The sequence below is a fragment of the Elephas maximus genome, chromosome 2, assembly GCF_024166365.1.
Source record: "Elephas maximus indicus isolate mEleMax1 chromosome 2, mEleMax1 primary haplotype, whole genome shotgun sequence".
Classification (NCBI taxonomy): domain Eukaryota; kingdom Metazoa; phylum Chordata; class Mammalia; order Proboscidea; family Elephantidae; genus Elephas; species Elephas maximus.
Genome location: NC_064820.1, coordinates 67,072,446 through 67,090,382, shown reverse-complemented (window position 1 = coordinate 67,090,382; position 17,937 = coordinate 67,072,446). Strand labels below are relative to the sequence as shown.

Genomic DNA, 17,937 nt, shown 5'->3' with positions numbered 1-17,937 from the left:
AAAAAAAGCTGTACTTGAGCACTTAACAAAATTGGCAATAGTGTCTTAAGGTTATACTAAAGTTAGTTATATACTTTCTTGTTTGCTTAAATCTCTTCCTTCTGGTTCCTAAACCCCCTTTCCATAACCCTATGGGAATTTCACATTATAGAGGCAAAAAGGCATGCTGAATTTGGGGTGGAATACAAAGGTGAAGTGAGGCCACTGTGTGGAATCACACATACATGACAGTGGCTGGTTTTCTTTATAAGACATAGTTGATAACGGGTCAGGCTTGAGATTTCCATTCCTGTGTGAAGTATAAAGAAGTATTATGGATTACCCAGTATGACCTATATGTGGTCTGCAAGTTAGGAAGAACAGAACTAGCAAGGCCTTCACTAGAGAATAAAGGAAAGGGAAGATGTTATCTATTCTCTTTATGATGACTGAAAGAGACAAAATTTACTTTTCCTAGAAGAGTGCTGTTAAGTGACTGGCCTATTGCCACTGACTTTATCTTTGGAATTGTTCCCTTTCATGGAGATGCTAGATGATAAATAACAAATGTCTCTTTATGGGAAAACAAATGGTTATTTTGGTATTATTTGAGATCTCACCTGATTCTGAGGAATGGAGCAGAAGAAGAGAAAAACTCAGAGAAAATGTGAGGGACATAATCCAGCCACCATGGTCATCCAACAAATGAGGAGAGGAAAATTTTTTTTATCAGTTGAAACTGTGTTTTAGTCCACATTTACTGATATTTTCAAAGTGTGAGTCTACTTTCCTGGTACATCATTAAACCTCAGTAATATTCCTGCCTCTAATAAAATTTATCACAATAATTTTGCAGACAAAAGTCTTTAAATATTGCCATAATAATTATGACTTTTTTCCTAGTGTTTTCCTGCCTAAGTGCTTTCTCATGACAATATTAGTATGCCCAAAGTTCTAATGAAGGAATTAGAGATGCTTCATGGATGAGTCTTGAAGAATGAAGACTCTGAATGGAAAAAAATTGTTTTTGCAATACATATTATAAACAATAAAAGAAGGCAGAATTTTAGGTGTGAACCTATAGTGTAAGCGCCCACACAAAACAATAATAACATAAACAGGATATTATAAAGAGAAATTCAAAAATAATTACACATTTGTGAATGGAGGCTGATAAGTAATAGAAAAGTATTGCCTTTCTATTATTAATTATTGTCAGAATACATGTTCAGATTGGCAAAACTAATTTAAGTAGATCTCATCCAGGAAGGCTGAGAGACTAAGAGACCACTGACACAGAGCCTAGTTTCCAGGTTGCATATGCCAAAACTGTTGCTTAGAAAACATGAAACTTCATGATTTTACAGTCTGTATGTAACTAATACTTCAACAATAAATTTGATTTCCTAATATATAATAACCTTTATCGTGGTGGTTCCTTAGCTGAATCAGAGAAATAGGTACAAAGCTCATTTATGAATAATCGCTTGTAAAATCACTCTGTAAAGGAAGCTGGATAAAATTATGGCATACAGAAGCAGTTTCACTACAGTCTTCTAAATAATTGACAGAACTGCCATCATACACAGAAATTTTACCAGGCAGTGTTCAAGTTTAATTTATAGTTAGTTTCCCAAGAACGTTTTTTTATTTTTATTACAAAATTTCCCACAAGGTAATGAAATTTGGTGTTTACTCTTTAATAAGTAGGGGTCCCTGGTCCCTGGGTGGTGCAAACAGTTAACATGTTTGGCTGCCAACCAAAAGGTCGGAAATTCAAGTCCACCCAGATGCCTGGTGATTTACTTCCCCAAAATCAGCCACTGAAAACCCTACACAGCACAGCTCTACTCTTGACACATGCTGGGTCGTCATGAGTCAGAATCGATCAGATAGCAACCGTTTTCTTTAATAAGCAAAATTGATACTAAAAATTTTATAGAAAAATCTAGAAATCATTGTAATACATTTAGACTTTATTTTTTAAATCAAAATCACGGACTTTAATAAAAAAAAACAGAAGCTGTAATTGAAAGTCACTTATAAAGCCCCAAAATTATAGCTACATTCAAAAATATCATTAAATTTCTGCTTTAACACATACCAAGAAGTGCTGACATATTCTGAAATATACGAAGTAACTCCGGTGTTATACATGGGCTGTTTTCTAATGTCACTAACCTACGAAGAAAAAACAAATGATTAAATCATCTTCCATGCTCATTAAAGCCATTAACATAATAACAAATATAAAAATAGTTGCAAATGCAGGAAGAAAAACAAATGGACAAGACAGAATATTATAAAAATTGTCTTTCTAGGAAAAAAAAATTACCAAATTCATCAAAATTTAAAAATCTACCTACAAAAAAAAAAAAGATTTTTTTGTATGTAATATTATTGCTGCCCACATAGCAAAAATAAAATACCTGTAACAATGAAACTATAACAACAAAGATAAAAGCATGCTTATTATGAATTCATTAAGGAGAGATAAACATTATTTCATTGTTCTGATTTTCCTGAAATATTTTTCTGCCACATTTCACTGGTATGTCCTTTACTGCAAAATTTGGCTAATTAGTAAAACTACTTATGTGGCGTGCTTAATAAATATGAACTTCACAGTATGACAAAGGCTACTTATAAGCATGTTTCACAGTGTGACCATGTGAAACAATCAATGCATAAAAAATATATATGGGCTGTAGTTTATCACAGTATTACATAGCTAGTTTACCTACTCATTTCCCCCAAAAAGATACAGGGAAAAACCCATGATTGTGACACTAGCTCCAAAACAACGGGAATTCTACTTTAAAAAAATACATTCATTTATAATATAAACTCTTATCAGATCATAAATAGAAACTTTCTTCATCGGATAAGAGGGTATCTATCAAATTGCATTGGGCAAATCTGCTACAAAAGACCACTATAAAGATGTCACTGTGAGGACTAAGGTGTGCCTGACCCAAACCATGACATTTTTAATCGCTTCGGATGCATACAAAAGCTGGACAATGAATTAAGAAAACCAAAGAACTGATGCCTTTGAATTATGGTGCTGGCGAAGAATACAGAATATACCATGGACTGCCAGAAAAATGAACAAGTCTGTCGTGGAAGAAAAACAGCCAGAGTGCTCCTTGGAGGCAAAGATGGCGAGACTTCAACTCATGTACTTTGAACATGTTATCAGGAGGGACCAGTCCTTGGAGAACATCATGGTTGACAAAGCAGAGGGTCACTGAAAAAGAGGAAGACCCTTGACGAAATGGACTGACACAGTGGCTGCATCGATGGGCTCAAACACAGCAACGATTGTGAGGATGGTGCAGGACCGGGCAGTGTTTTGTTCTGTTGTACACAGGGTCGCCATGAGTCAGAGCCGACTCAATGGCACCTAACGACAACAACATGAAACACCCACAGCAACTACACATAGTGATATGTTGAAAGAAATCTCCTGAAGAACAGAAGCAAGCAATGAATACTCTCTATCACCATGTTGACCGTCACATCTATTTCATGTTATATGAAGAGGGTCTCTCGAATCATCTGTCAATTAATAAAAAGTACAAGGAGAGAGGAAGAAAAAGTTAAATATTCCTTTCTCACAAGATATAACATAGAAAAGAAAGAGAAAGGGAGAGACTCTGTATATAAATTATCTCAATAATTTTGAAAAAGAGAGTTCAGCAAGGTTACAGGGTATATTGATATACAAAAATCAACAGTTTCTATATACCAAGAACAAACAACTAAGATCAGTTATTTCTATACACTAAGAACAAACAGTTAAGATCTAAATAAATGACATTACCACAGGCATAGACACAAAAATCCAACATCATGAAGATGTACATTCTTTCTAAATTGTTATACAAAATGAATGTGATTTCAGTTCAAATCCCTAGAGGGTTTTCCCTGGAACTTAGTCAAGTTGATTCTAAAGGGATTCGGAGAACAAATGGCCAAGAAGAAACAGAAAATTTCTGAAGAAAAGAAAAGCATGTATAAACCAGTAGGGTGGGGAATACACTTGCTTTACCAGATAATAAGACTTCCTGTGTTTTTGTGGTTAGCTGCCGTCAAGTCAGTTCAACTCACAGCGACCCTACATATAAAAGAACGAAACACTGCCTGATCCTGTGTCATCCTCACAATCACTGCATGTTTCAGTCCGTTGTTACAACCACTGTGTCAATCCACCTCATTGAAGGTCTTGCCCTTTTGTTTGACAACCCTATGCTTTACGACATATGATGTCTCCAGGGATTGGTACCTCCTGATAGCATGTCCAAAGTATGTGAGGTGAAGTCTCACCATCTTCACTTCTAAGGAGCATTCTGGCTGTACTTCTTCCAAGACAGACTTGTTTGTTCTTCTAGCAGTCCGTGGTATATTCAATATTCTTCGACAACACCATAATTCAAATGCATCAATTCTTCTTCAGTCTACCTTATTCACTGTCCAGCTTTTAAATGCATATGCAGTGACTGAAAATACCATGGCTTGGGTCAGGCGCACCTTAGTCCTCAAAGTGACATCTTTGCTTTTTAACACTTTAAACGGGTCTTCTGCAACAGATTCGCCCAAAGCAAAACTTCATTTGATTTCTTGACTGCTGTTTCCATGGACACTGATTACAGATCCAAGTTAAATGAAATCCTTGACTTCAATCTTTTCTCCATTTATCACCGTGTTGCTTATTGGTCCAGCTGGGAGGATTTTGTTTTATTTATGTTGAGACGTAATTCAAAGGCTGTAGTCTTTGATCTTCATCAGTTAGTGTTTCAAGTCCTCTTCACTTTCAGCAAGCAAGGTTGTGTCATCTGCATACTGCAAATTGTTAATGAGTCTTCCTCCAATCCTCCAGTCCAGCTTCTCAGATTATTTGCTCAGCGTACAGATTGAATACATACGGTGAAAGGATACAACCCTGACGTACACCTTTCCAATTTTATACCAGGCAGTATCCCTTGTTCTGTTCGAACAACTGCCTCTTGGCCTATGTACAGGCTCCACATGAGCACAATTAACTCTTCTGGAGTTCCCCTTCTTCCTAATGTTATCCATAATTTGTTATGATCCACACAGTTGAATGCCTTTGCATAGACAATCAAACACAGGTAAACATTGCTGTATTCTCTGGTTTTAGCCAAGATCTATCTTACTTACTACAAATCTGTTATACTTAATATAGTATACGGAACAGAAGACCTTCTCATATATAATAGAAGAGGCTATTAGGATCAGTAAGGAAAGGCTGAACTACTCAGTCTTTGCTGTTTAGATACTGAACCTCTACCTCACACCATATACAGAAATTAAGTCTAGTAGGAGTTACATGAGAAGAGTAGGGCTTTACTTTGCAAGACATTCGGTGAATTTTTCTATGACTTTAGGTTAGAGAAAGATTTTAAAACAAAATTGATAAATTTGACTACACTGAAGTTAATAACTACTATTTTTCAAATGATATTCCCAAAAAGGAAACCTTGGTGGTGTAGTGGTTAAGTGCTATGGCTGCTAACCAAAGGGTTGGTGGTTCGAATCTGCCAGGCACTCCCTGGAAACTCTATGGGGCAGTTCTACTCTGTCCTATAGGGTCGCTATGAGTCGGAATCAACTCGACAGCACTGGGGTTGGTTTGCTTTTGGTTTATTCCCAAAAAAGTTATATACTGGGGAAAAAATGTTTGCAATCTATAAAATTAATAAAGGAGTGGTAGCCAGAGGAATAATATCCAAAAGAAGTCAATATGAGAAAAATAGACAAAACAAACAAGCAGGCATTTCACAGAGGAGGAGACACAAATTGGCAACGAACATATAAAAAGACATTTAACTTCGATGACTTGACTTACTTAACAAAAATAGTTAAATCTAAACAAAGTAAATATGTCAGTATTATGATAAACTTTAAATCCAAAAGAACTGTGTTGTTATTGTTAAGTGCCGTCGAGTCAATTCTGACTCCTAGTGACCCTATATGACAGAATATAACTGCTACATAGGGTTGCCAAGACTGTAACCTTTCTGGGAGCAGGCTGCCACATCTTTCCCCTGCAAAGCAGTTGGTGGGTTCAAACTGCCAACCTTTCGGTTAGCAGCCAAGGGCTTCACAATTGTGCCACCAGGGCTCCTTCCAATAAAATTAAAAGGTGCAAAATCAATCAATGCATACATATATTACATCACATGAAGCTTCATGAAAATATTTTAAATGTTATATTCTATTTATTGAATATTTTAACAATATAGAAAAGTATCAAAATTTTCCAGAGTAAATAATATTTTTTTAAATGTACAGATCAAAGGCCATTAGAAATAAAAAAGGGACAAGGACACAAAGAAAACTAAGTCAGAGATTTTAATAAACAAGTGTCATGATGAAATAACAAAATGACAATGTGAACTATACAACTGAAAACAGAAGGAATAAATGTGAACATCTATCTTGAAACAAAGACAACATCATTACTATTCTATATGGATATGTTACAAAAATGGAGCCTGTGATGAGTCATTAAAATTTGCATTACGTTAAAAAAAAAAACTGTACAAGCCACATGTTACAACTGTAATGCAATACATCCAGATCTGAGTCATATACTTTTATACCAGCAAAAAATAAACAATGTTGGGTCAAAGAAGTCATTTAAAAATTTGTAATGCTAGCACCAAAATAAAAAGTAGAATATTACATATCAAAACTTATGGACAACAGCCACTTATACTCCAAGACAAATTCACAGCTTTACACGTTCCAGTACTTAATAAGAAAAACAAGGGTAAGAAACTAACCATTTTTTTCACACTTTTAGAAAAATCCACCAATAATTAAATGTAGAAAGTAAAAAATTCAAAAAAAAAGCAAACACAAATTAATGAAAAGACAAAAACACACAATTAATAAAACTAAGAGTAAATTCTTTAAAAATAATGAAAAGACAAAACTCTAAAAAATGTATTTAAGAGTTATTTTAAGGGAATAGCTACCAAAATTAATACACAGAGAAAATTAAAACCAAAATAAAATATGCATAACCTAAAAGCTTAGGAACAACTTGGGAACGTTACCAAAATATAACTGACTCCTCCCTACTACCACAGGTACAGTTTCAGTTGGCTTCATTACTGAATTTTCAAATGTTCCAAAGGATAGTTTTCATATTACAGAAACCAACCATTCCAGTACAAAGAAAATAAGAACACAACCTAACAAATTGGTAACACAACTGTAACTGATACAAAACTATAGTATCACAAAATATAAATTAAAAATCTAATTAATCTGCAGAGAAAAATAAATTAGATAAAATGCTAGAAAATAAAATTTTACAATACTTAAAAGTATAATTCACCCCACCATGTAAAGTTTATCTGAAAAGTTTTTAAAAAGACAATGATATAAACTTCTTAGTATATGGCAAAAGGAATCAAAACAGTTGTTTTTATTTTTAATGATGAAGAGCATATTACATTAAATAGTGCATGGTTATCACTGCCAGCTCCTTCCTAGCATCCATTACCTCTTATCTCCTAAAACAAAAACTGTTTATCTGAAGTCTTTTGTTCAAATTCTGTCTAAAAATAAAAGTAACTTATAATAGTGCATGTTTATATTAGGAAAGAAGACTAAAAATTAATGAGCTAATTCTATAGAATGTAGGTCAAAAGACAAAAAACAAACCTAAAACAAGCAGAAAGAGGTAATAATAAATATAAAAGAAGAAATTAATAGACAGCAAGCAAACAGAGAGAGAATCAAAGCCAAAGGCTGGTTCTTTGAAAAGACCATTTACATTGATGAAACTCTAGTGAGGTGAAAAAGGAGGTAAAAAAGAGCCACGAAAAAAATTAAACAACATCACCAATCTGAGGGGTTTCGCTTTTATATTCACGATCACAAACATTAACTGGCACTCATTAATTATCCCTAATAAGTTCAAATTCTTTTTCTCCAGGCTATTTATACTCTCTTCATAAACCTCTCATATCCTGTGTACACTCCAGCTCATAATTCTCAGCTGATGACTGTGCTTCCTATTCTCTTTGTGCAAATAGAAGCCATTAAAGGCCTCCAACCTAGACCCAATACAAAATACAGAAATTCACCTTCCTGCCTCCAGTTATAATGAAGTGTCCCTGCTGCCGCCAAATATCAACCCCTCCACTTGAGCTCTGAACACCATCCCTGATTACCTACCTCAGCTATACCACTTCTCTCCAGCATCATTGCTCCTGACCTCCCATTCCCCACACCAGCGAACTGCTGCCCCATTTCCATGCCTTCTTCATAGACAAAGTTCTCAAACAAGCTGTCAATGCTCTCAGTCCTTAAATAGCTACACTTCATTCTTTAGTCTACTCCAATTCTAACTTCTGTTCTTACCATGCCATTCAAACTCCCATCATGTCCGTGAGACCAAATTCACTTCTCTTACTAGGCCAATCAGCAGGATTTGACATAGCCCACCATTCCTTCTTTTAAGAAACATTCTCCTCTTGGCTTGGCTTTCCTCCTGTATCAGTAGACAGACAGCCCTTATCTGTCTTCTTTGATGGCACCTCCAGTGACCTCAAAATGTTTTAAGTGCATCAGGATTCCGCCTTGGACAGAATGGTCTCTATCTATCCTTCCCTTCTTGTGCAATCTCATCCATTCCCAGACCTTAAATGCCATATACAAAGCACTAAACACCTTAGAAACCCAGGCTCACTGAAGATTATTAACTTATTCAAATCACAAAGCTAACATTGTGATAACCTTGGAATTGGCACTTTTATCTTATTCCGAATAAGAGCTCTAAGTCACTAAGAAAAATACATGAAATCTGTATTAATTTAGTAAATTAATAAATAAATTTTGTTTTTACATATTATATAAAATGCTACTTTGTTTTACATACAAATAAAGGCTAGGAAAAAATTAATTACTGTAAAAGGAAATGCACTGTTATTATTACATGTTTCTGTTATCCTTTAAAAATTTATAGTCATATAATAAAAACAGTATATCAGGTCTGTAATATTGGTAAAGGAGCCCTGGTGACACAGTGGTTAAGCACTCAGCTGCTAACCGAAAGGCTGACAGTTTGATCCCACCAGCTGCTCTTTGGGAGAAAGATGTGGCAGTCTGCTTCCGTAAAGATTACAGCCTTGGAAACCCTATGGGGCAGTTCTACTCCGCCCTATATGGTTGCTGTGAGCTGGAATCGACGGCAAAGGAAATACTGATAAGTAATTTTGTGGTTCAAATCAACAAAGTACCCAAGTTTGTCTCTTTATTGTAATTAATATTTTGTATTTTTCCTAATATTCAACATTATCTTGTATCTATATGCTTCTAACGAAGTACTTACGTGCTAGAGACAAATATTCTAATATGTACTCTATAATACGTACTCTAAAGCAAACGTTGTCAAACTACAACCTGTAGGTCAAATACAGCCAACAGCCTATTTCTGTAAAAGAAGAACACAGCCATGCCCACTCTTTATATTTTCTTTGGTTGCTTTGGTGGGACAACAGCCGAAATGAGTAGTTGGACAGAGAAGGAAAGATCTAGAAAGCCTATTTACTATTTAGACCTTTACAAAAAAAATTTGCCAACCCCTAATCTAGAGTAATCCATCCTTGTACAAATATAAATATATGAATATAAAAGGTCTCAACAACATGCTCATGCCCTTTAAGTTCAAACAACATAACCTAGAAGAAAATATAAGAAAAATTCAAATTATAAAGCAATAAGTATCTACCCAGTTATGCTTTAAAATCATTCATCTGGAATTCCAATGTTATTGTTATTAGTTGTCATCAAGGCAATTTCAATGCATGATGACCACAAGCGTGCAAGGCAGAAGTGCACTCCCTCAGGTTTTCAAGGCTGTGACCTCTGGGAAGCAGACTGCCAGACCTTACTTCTGAGGTACCTTGGGTGACTCTGAACCACCAACCTTTCGGTTAGTAGTCCAGCATGTAACCATTTGTGCCATGCAGGGACCCCAGTATTCTGATTTATATCATTAATTTATAATTTACTCCAAAGACAATTTCTTTAAAATCAAAGATGTTAATTCAGAAAAATGGGAGGAAGGAAGGGGAATAGAGGAGGGAGAGAGAAACAACCACAAATGTTCATTTTTTTCCCACAGTTTACTTCTGTGATTTGTTTTTATAATTCCAATAAAAATATTGGAATTTTGGAGTTTTTTTAACCTTTCATGTATTATAAACTACATATTAAATAAAGATTACCCCTGGAGAAACTTGTTGCCATCAGTAAAGTAAGTTTTTTAAAGCAAAAGGATTTTCTAGTACAGTTCCTTAAACATAGCAGGCATGCAATAAAGGTTTATGGCACTGACCAGCCACAGAAGCCAACTTTTATACCTCTTACCACTACATGCTATTACTCAGCAAAACATTAAGTCAAGGCCAAAAGTAGCACTAATATTTGGGGCTGAGGCATAGTATCTCACCACTTAGTGGATAAGGCAGTTAAGAGGATGAGAAATAACTCAATATCCCCCAAAATATCTCATTGAACAGACTGGGAATTTTGAGTCAATTTTTAGTTTGGAGAATTTATTGGATTCCCATTTTACTTGCCAAATTCCCAAAAATGAAATGTAGCTGAGTTCCTACTGAGATTTCCTGTTTAATTTTGCCTATTATAGGCCTACACTGAGTGACAGTTGCCAAGAAGAGGTGGAACTATGTATGTTACCCAATTTGGGGAAATTGATTTTGTTTTTGTTTTTAAATGCTGAATTTTTAAAACCCTGTTGCATGACCTTTACTTTACTGGCATAAGAATAAAGAAGGCCAGGAAAAAAAAAAAAAGATCCATGGTATCAAGTTTTTCCTCTTACCATAATTCTAAACCATCTTCCAGAAGATAAACATGTGGAGGCTGGGAAACATCTGTACTCAGTTGAATTACTGGGAGCAGGAAAGGGTACAGGTTCTTGCTGTCTGCTCCTAATCCCTATAGGAAGTATAAATAAAACTTAACATAAGACACTCTAAGGTCCCACCCCAACAAAAAATTACCTATCATTTAAAAAGTCTTAAAACCAATTTATAAAAAATACATCAGGTTTTTTTAGGATGGTCCTAATTATAAGGACCACTAAAACAAAGTTACAACTGGAAAGCAAGTAACAAAAAAATACTATTAGACTACCTAATGGCAATAAAAGAATATATGCCAATGTTCCACACATTTGTTAGTTTTGACAGATTCCACGTAAGAAACATTTATTTTCTCCTTTCTGTCTCCTGAAGAGGTATTAACATTCATATTTTAAAATCTATGAACTATCTCACCTAAATAACTAATTTAAAATGAACTCAGCCTAAAAGTTTACCAGTAGGATAATTAAATTATGGCACATTCATATTCTAGAATTCTGAGCAGCCATGGCAAAGAATTAAGCATGGAAGAAAAAAAAAATTACAAATCAAATCAAAAACATACAGAAGTGTTTATCACAATTCCATATGTCAAAGAATTTGTTAAAATATCCACATATCTGTAATGTGTAATGTGTAGATACACATAAAAATACTAGAAGCAAACAGAAAAAAATCTTAACACTAGGTAGATTTGGGAAGGGGAAAAGCATGTTGGAGAAGTGGCAAAGAAAGATTTTATATAAATATATACACTTTCCCGTATGCTTTAAAAAAAAAATTAAGTGCATGTATTAAATGAAGGATTTTTATTAATATATACAATGCACCAACAACACAAATCTGGAGGAAGAAGTGGAAGTTTTATCTAAAATTCCAATTTGCCAAATTATTTTCTTATGAATGTTGTCTCATTTAACGTATCACACTATAATCTAAGCATTTTGGAAGAAAGTAACATGGATAAAAAATTAATCTCAAAACCATAATAATATCTATCATCTGATAAATACTGAAAGGAAACCAAATAAACTATGAAAATGTTTAATGGTTTCTATTTGCTAGTATATTATAAACGATTTTTAAGTGAACAAAATTCTCTTTTATATAAAAACACCTGGTCGCTTAAAAAGTAATTCAAATGTCAATACAGTTTATAGCAAATTACAATGCCATAAAACATATACATAGTCCCCCCTTGGGCAACATATACATATTAAGTAATCTCACTCTTTATCAATGGGGTGTAAACAATTCAGTAGTAATACATAAAATTCATCTTTAAATAGCTTGAGTTTTGCCCTTTCTATAACTAAAAATCAATTAAAGACCTTCCTAAGTATTTTTCCCAAAGGAAGAGAATTATAAAAATGCCATATTTAACAAAGTAGTACATTCAGTTAAATTTCACTCTCCATAGAAAAGGTAGTTCAATCTTCAGTAGAAAAAAGAAGAACAATAAGAAAAACTAGTTAAATTAGTTTTAATTATCACGTAGACTTAAAATTTTCTGAGAAAATTAGAAGGCATCTACTTACTTAGTGTACATCCCAATAAGTAAAATATGTTAGCATTAGCAAAAGTAAAGTAAGCCAACTGCTAAACATACAAAGACTCTTGAGGGCAATACCATTCTTGACAAAGAACGTAAGTATCACTGCCAATTACTGACATTAAGACTAGATAATAAGATTTCACCAGCCAAACAAGATAATATGGTAAGCAAATCTTAAATTTCTAGAGGATGTCCTCCTGAAGGCTGGCAAAGCCTAAACAGATTCAATACCTTGTAATTTAGTGGCTTGAAGAATGTGCCCAATTCCAGCTACGTGGTTTAAGTAAATTTAATCTGAATATTCTTTGGGCTCACAGAAACAACTATGAGATATAACTAGCCTTTATCAGGAAAGCTCAAAAATAAACCCAGCAAATATTTAGAAAACTTACAGAAATGTTTAAGGAGGGGAAAAAAATTATATTTTAATTGCATAAGATGTACCACTGTGACAAAATGGGTAAAAGTTACATGGGACCTCACTGTACTGTCTTTACAACTTCCTGTGACTCTATAATAATTTTTAAAGTAAAAAATTAAGGAAAGGAAAAAAGGAATCTCACTCTCTGAATACTGGCCTATCTCAGGGCATTATTTTTGGCTCTAGTCTCACGTCCCATGTAAGCACTGATGATGCCCATTATGTATCTCCCATCCAAATCTCTTATGAACTCCAGACATGTATCCACATGACTAAAGACATCTTAAACTCTATTACTGAACAAATACACTGTTCTTAAAAGACGGTTCCTATCCTTCCATTTCCAAACACAAGTGACATGTATCAATATAGTGATAAATTACACAGCCACCTACTAGATCCTCTTTCTCCTCAAACCCACATCCAAAACCAAAAAAAAAAACCAAACCCAGTGCCGTCAAGTCGATTTCGACTCACAGCGACCCTACAGGACAGAGGAGAACTGCCCCGTAGAGTTTCCAAGGAGCGCCTGGCAGATTTGAACTGCCGACCCCTTGGTTAGCAGCGGTAGCACTTAACCACTACACCACCAGAGTTTCCCCCACATCCAAAGCATCCTTAATTCTACTTTCGTAATATTTTTTCAAATTTTTCCCCTTCTTTCCATGGCATTCAGATCCTCATCATCTCTTTCATGGTTAACACACCCGTTAAAACTCGTTGCCATTCAGTCAATTTCGACTCATAGCAACCCTGTAAGACAGAGTTGAGCTGCCCCATAGAGCTTCCATAGAGCCTGGTGGATTCGAACTGCCAACCTTTTGGTGAGCAGCTGTAGCACTTAACCACTAAAAACGCCACCAGAATTTCACGCTTAACAAGTCTCCATGTTCTTAGTTTTACCCCATTCCAAACTAGTGGCCCCATTGGTACCCTGATTACCTTTGTATAGTGAAAATTATCATATCACTCCTTTCTCTGAACATCAAAAGAGAAGTTCTCTTAGCTTTCCTGATGAGTCTACCACACCTAAGCTGTACCGTATGCTCCAGCAACACCAAACAACTGTCAGTATAAGAAATTACTATATTGGCATCTGGAGAAAGCTCATAGATTGAATGTATGAATTTAGTACTGTTCTCTCCCTAAACCTACTAATAGGACCTAGAAGGATTTTTTTTTATTAATTACAAAAACAGTTTAAAAAGAGATAAAAGCAACTCATATTTGGAAGCTAGAAAGGAAATGGTAAATGATTTAGCAGTCTCAGAAAACAGAAGTACAGAGCCAGGGGTGGGGAAGGCAATAAGCAACCTCATTTATGCCACAGAACCTCCAAAAGATTCAGGAACTGTGCCATCACATATTTTGAAAAGTGGAAGGCTAGAAGAAAAGTGTTAAAAATAAAAGGAGATAGAGCAGGGCCAAGATTGCAAAGTAGGCAGATGCTTCCTGTGGTCCCTCTTAAAACAAAGACTCGAAAAAACAAGTGAATCTATTATATATAACAATCTAGGAACCCTGAACATCAAAGGCAAAGTTGAAGAATCGGACTGAGCGGGAGGGTGAGGGAGAGATGATCCAGAATCTGCAAGGAGTTGCCAGACCTGACCCGGCAGGAACCAGCACCCTGAAGGCCGGATCTGCTGGTGCCAGCAGTGAGGCAAGCAGTGGCGCTCATGACGAGTTTTCCACATCGGGAGAGACCGAGCGGCGGAGAGTCCACTCAAGCCGCAAAACCAGTGAAAAGCAGCGTACAACTGGTGAAAGATAAGTACATGCGTCTAACCTACCATGCAGATTAAAAAGCACCCCTTCGGGAAAAATTGCTCTCCCATTTATCTGCTCCCTCCTCGCTCTGAACCAGTCTGGGCTGGTTTCAGTGATTGCTGTGTCCCATGGGCTGAAAGTAGGACCCGTCAAGTGCCCTGAACCATTCGCCCAGCCTTGGAGAGGGAACAAATTAACAAACAGGAAAAAAATAATCTGCCAGCTCCCCTAAGCTGGGAACTCAGGGCAGGCACACCTCTCTTGCCTAGGCACAGAGATAAGGGGTCTACAGATTCTGAAAGCCTTTCACCCCTGCACAGACCTGTGAGGGCCCATTTCAACAGTGTAGGCCTTCATTAGCACAATACAGCAGGGTATGTACCTGAAGCCTAACTTCACTGTAGCAGCTATATGGTGGAGTGGCAGGTCTGTGACATTTGACACCACTCTGCCTGTTAAGTAGGGTCCTCACCTACCCATATCAGGGGCCTAAGAACTGGTGGCTGTACCCACTCACTAGCCGCCCATGACAGAGGTCCAAGAATAACTGGTGCCTCCCATTCCTTACAGCCAATACCACTGGGTGCCCATTCTGGCCACAAAACCCACCCTCCTACACACTCTAGGTAACAGGGACATGCTTTCCTTCCAGACACTCAGAGGCAGCTTGTCAGCCTCCTGCCTTGCTCAGTGCATGACCCCCTACTGCAACCAGATACCTATGCCTACACCAATCACAATTGTCTGTCTAGGAGTATAGGTGAGACTGTGCACCACATACTTGGTGACCAACTACCTGGATGCCTAAGCTGAATCCATGCAAGAAAAGGAAAAGGACTCCTGGGCTCACATACCTAATAACAGATCTATCCGCCTGGGGACAGGACATTAGAGCTTCAAAGGCACCAATAATCAAACTAGCTCACACAAGCAGCCTATCTGGGCATATCAAAACAAAATAAGAAGTTAGGACACAGTAAGCAAACATTAAATAAAAAGAATAACTTATTGATGGCTCGGAGACAACAGTCAATATCAAATCACATAAAGAGGCAGACCACAATGGCTTCAACAGGCTCCCAAGACAAAGATTCAAGAAAACTTTTGGAGGAAGAAAACTTCCTAGAATTACCAGAGGTAGAGTACAAAAGATTAATATACAGAACTCTTGAAGAGATCCAGAAAGAGATCAGGCAAAACACAAAACAAGCCAAGGAACACATAGATAAAGCAAGAGAAGAACTTAACAAGACTACAGAAGAGCATAACCAACAAATTAAACAGGCTGCAAGAATCCACAGAGAGACAGCAAACAGAAATCCAGAAGATTACCAATAAAATTACAGAATTGGACAACTCAATAAGAAAGTCACAGGAAGAAAACTGAGGCAATGGAAGTCAGGATTAGTGAAACAGAAGATAAACACTTGACACCAACTTATTTGAGGAAAAATCAGATAAAAGAATATTTTCTACAAACGTAAAACAGTCTCAAGACTGTGAGATACCACGTAGAAGTACAACAGTACTATACAAAACAGAGAGATTAACTTAGAACACATTAGGCAAGGAGACTGAAGACTCTTTCGTCAAGAAAGTTCTTAAAATATTAGCATGGAAAGTTCCATAGGAAACAATTCAGTTAGATCATCCTAAAAGAAAAACCCAGAATCAGTAAGCTCCCCACACACATTCGACCCTTTCAATCAACTTTTTAGTGCCAACTCCTTAATTCACACAGACAAAATGTTGATAGTTCTTGGAGCTGTATGATGGTTACCTAAGAATTCATTACATTGTTCTTCATTCTTTTATGTATGCTTCACACTTTTCGTAATAAAATATAAAAAAAAAATTGAGGCAACCAACAGATATGATTAAAACCTCTAACATGAAAATAAATAGAATACAGCATCTCGAAGGTGGGGAAAAAAAAAAAAACCCACACTATCCAGAGAGATCAAAGTTTGGAGAAGTATATTATTAACATCCTCACTGGTAGAACAGAAAACACTGCATTCATTAAAAACGAAACACTATACAAAAGGGTTAGTCAACAAAACAAAAATGAACTTACAGACCTTAAAAACATGATAGCAGGACAGAAAACCTCAAAAAAGTTAGAAGATAAAGTTGAGGAAATCCCTCAGAAAGTAGAGCAAAAGGGCAAAGATAAGAAAAAGCAGGAAAGGAATAAAAAGAAAGCCCATGTCTTTCATCTACAACCTAAGTATTCCCTCAGTATGTTCAGACACACCAGGTATTTTGCCAGTTTCATCATTTGGAGAAATGTGGATGTTCTTATGCACTCTAGTCTGAACTGGTTTTATTCTGTGCTTGTGTACAACTGTTACAGCTGAATCCCCTTTCAGTGTCATTAAGAAATGATTCAGAACATGTATCATACATTTAAGCAATAAAAGGTTCGGAAAGAGAGAAAACACAAAGTGGAGGAAATGATAAAACACAATAACGTAAAAATCATCTAAATGAGACCAAAATGTCAACAATTACTCTAAAGCAAAAATGAGATGGGGGGTGGGGGGTAGGGAAACAGAGTATCAGTAACAGAACGACCAGAACGCAATTAAAGAAAACACTGACACATTGTGAAAAATGTAACTAATGTCACTAAACAATTTGTGTAGAAACTGTCAAATGAGAACCTAATTTGCTGTGTAAACTTTCACCAAAAACACAACGAATTATTATCTAAAAAAAATAACAACACAATAAAGTTATCTAGAATCCAAGAACGTGAATCTCCAGTTTGAAAGGTCCATCAAGTACCCAGAACTATGGGATGTTAACACATCAGCAGCTACATGAAATTAAAAATGGGAACACAAACAATACCATACAAGTTGCCAAAAAGAGGAAGAAAGGATGACACATTCAACAATTATGAATTAGAATGGCTTCAGAGTTCTAAAGAGCAACTCTGAAAGCAAGTAGGCAAAGGAACAATACTTCTAAAATTTTGAGATACTACCCAGAATTTTACACTCAAATTACTCATCAAATGTGAGAGAAGAACAAAGACATTTCCACACATACATAATCTCAAAAAATGTACCTCCTATGTATCTTCTGCAGAATGTCACTCGAGGGTGTGCTCCCTCGGAAAGAGGGATTAAAACAAGAAAGAAGACATAAGATACTGAAAACAGGCATCTCATCAAACGGAGAGAAAAAATAATTTTCTTAATGACACTAAAAGGGGATTTAGCTGTAACAGTTGTACACAAGCACAGAGTAAAACCAGCTTAGACTAGAGTGCC

General features: G+C 36.0%; 1 protein-coding gene across 2 annotated transcripts in view; it reads right to left on the bottom strand.

The window, feature by feature from the left end:
- IPO11 (importin 11) overlaps positions 1-17,937 on the bottom strand; it is a 244,644-nt gene that overhangs the window by 110,388 nt on the left and 116,319 nt on the right. For both annotated transcript variants that reach the window (XM_049864207.1, XM_049864214.1), the window contains exons 21-22: positions 10,868-10,983; positions 2,084-2,160 (exon numbers count right to left, since the gene is read on the bottom strand). In XM_049864207.1, the coding sequence (XP_049720164.1) occupies positions 2,084-2,160; positions 10,868-10,983 (193 nt within the window). The remainder of the gene's footprint in view (positions 1-2,083; positions 2,161-10,867; positions 10,984-17,937) is intronic.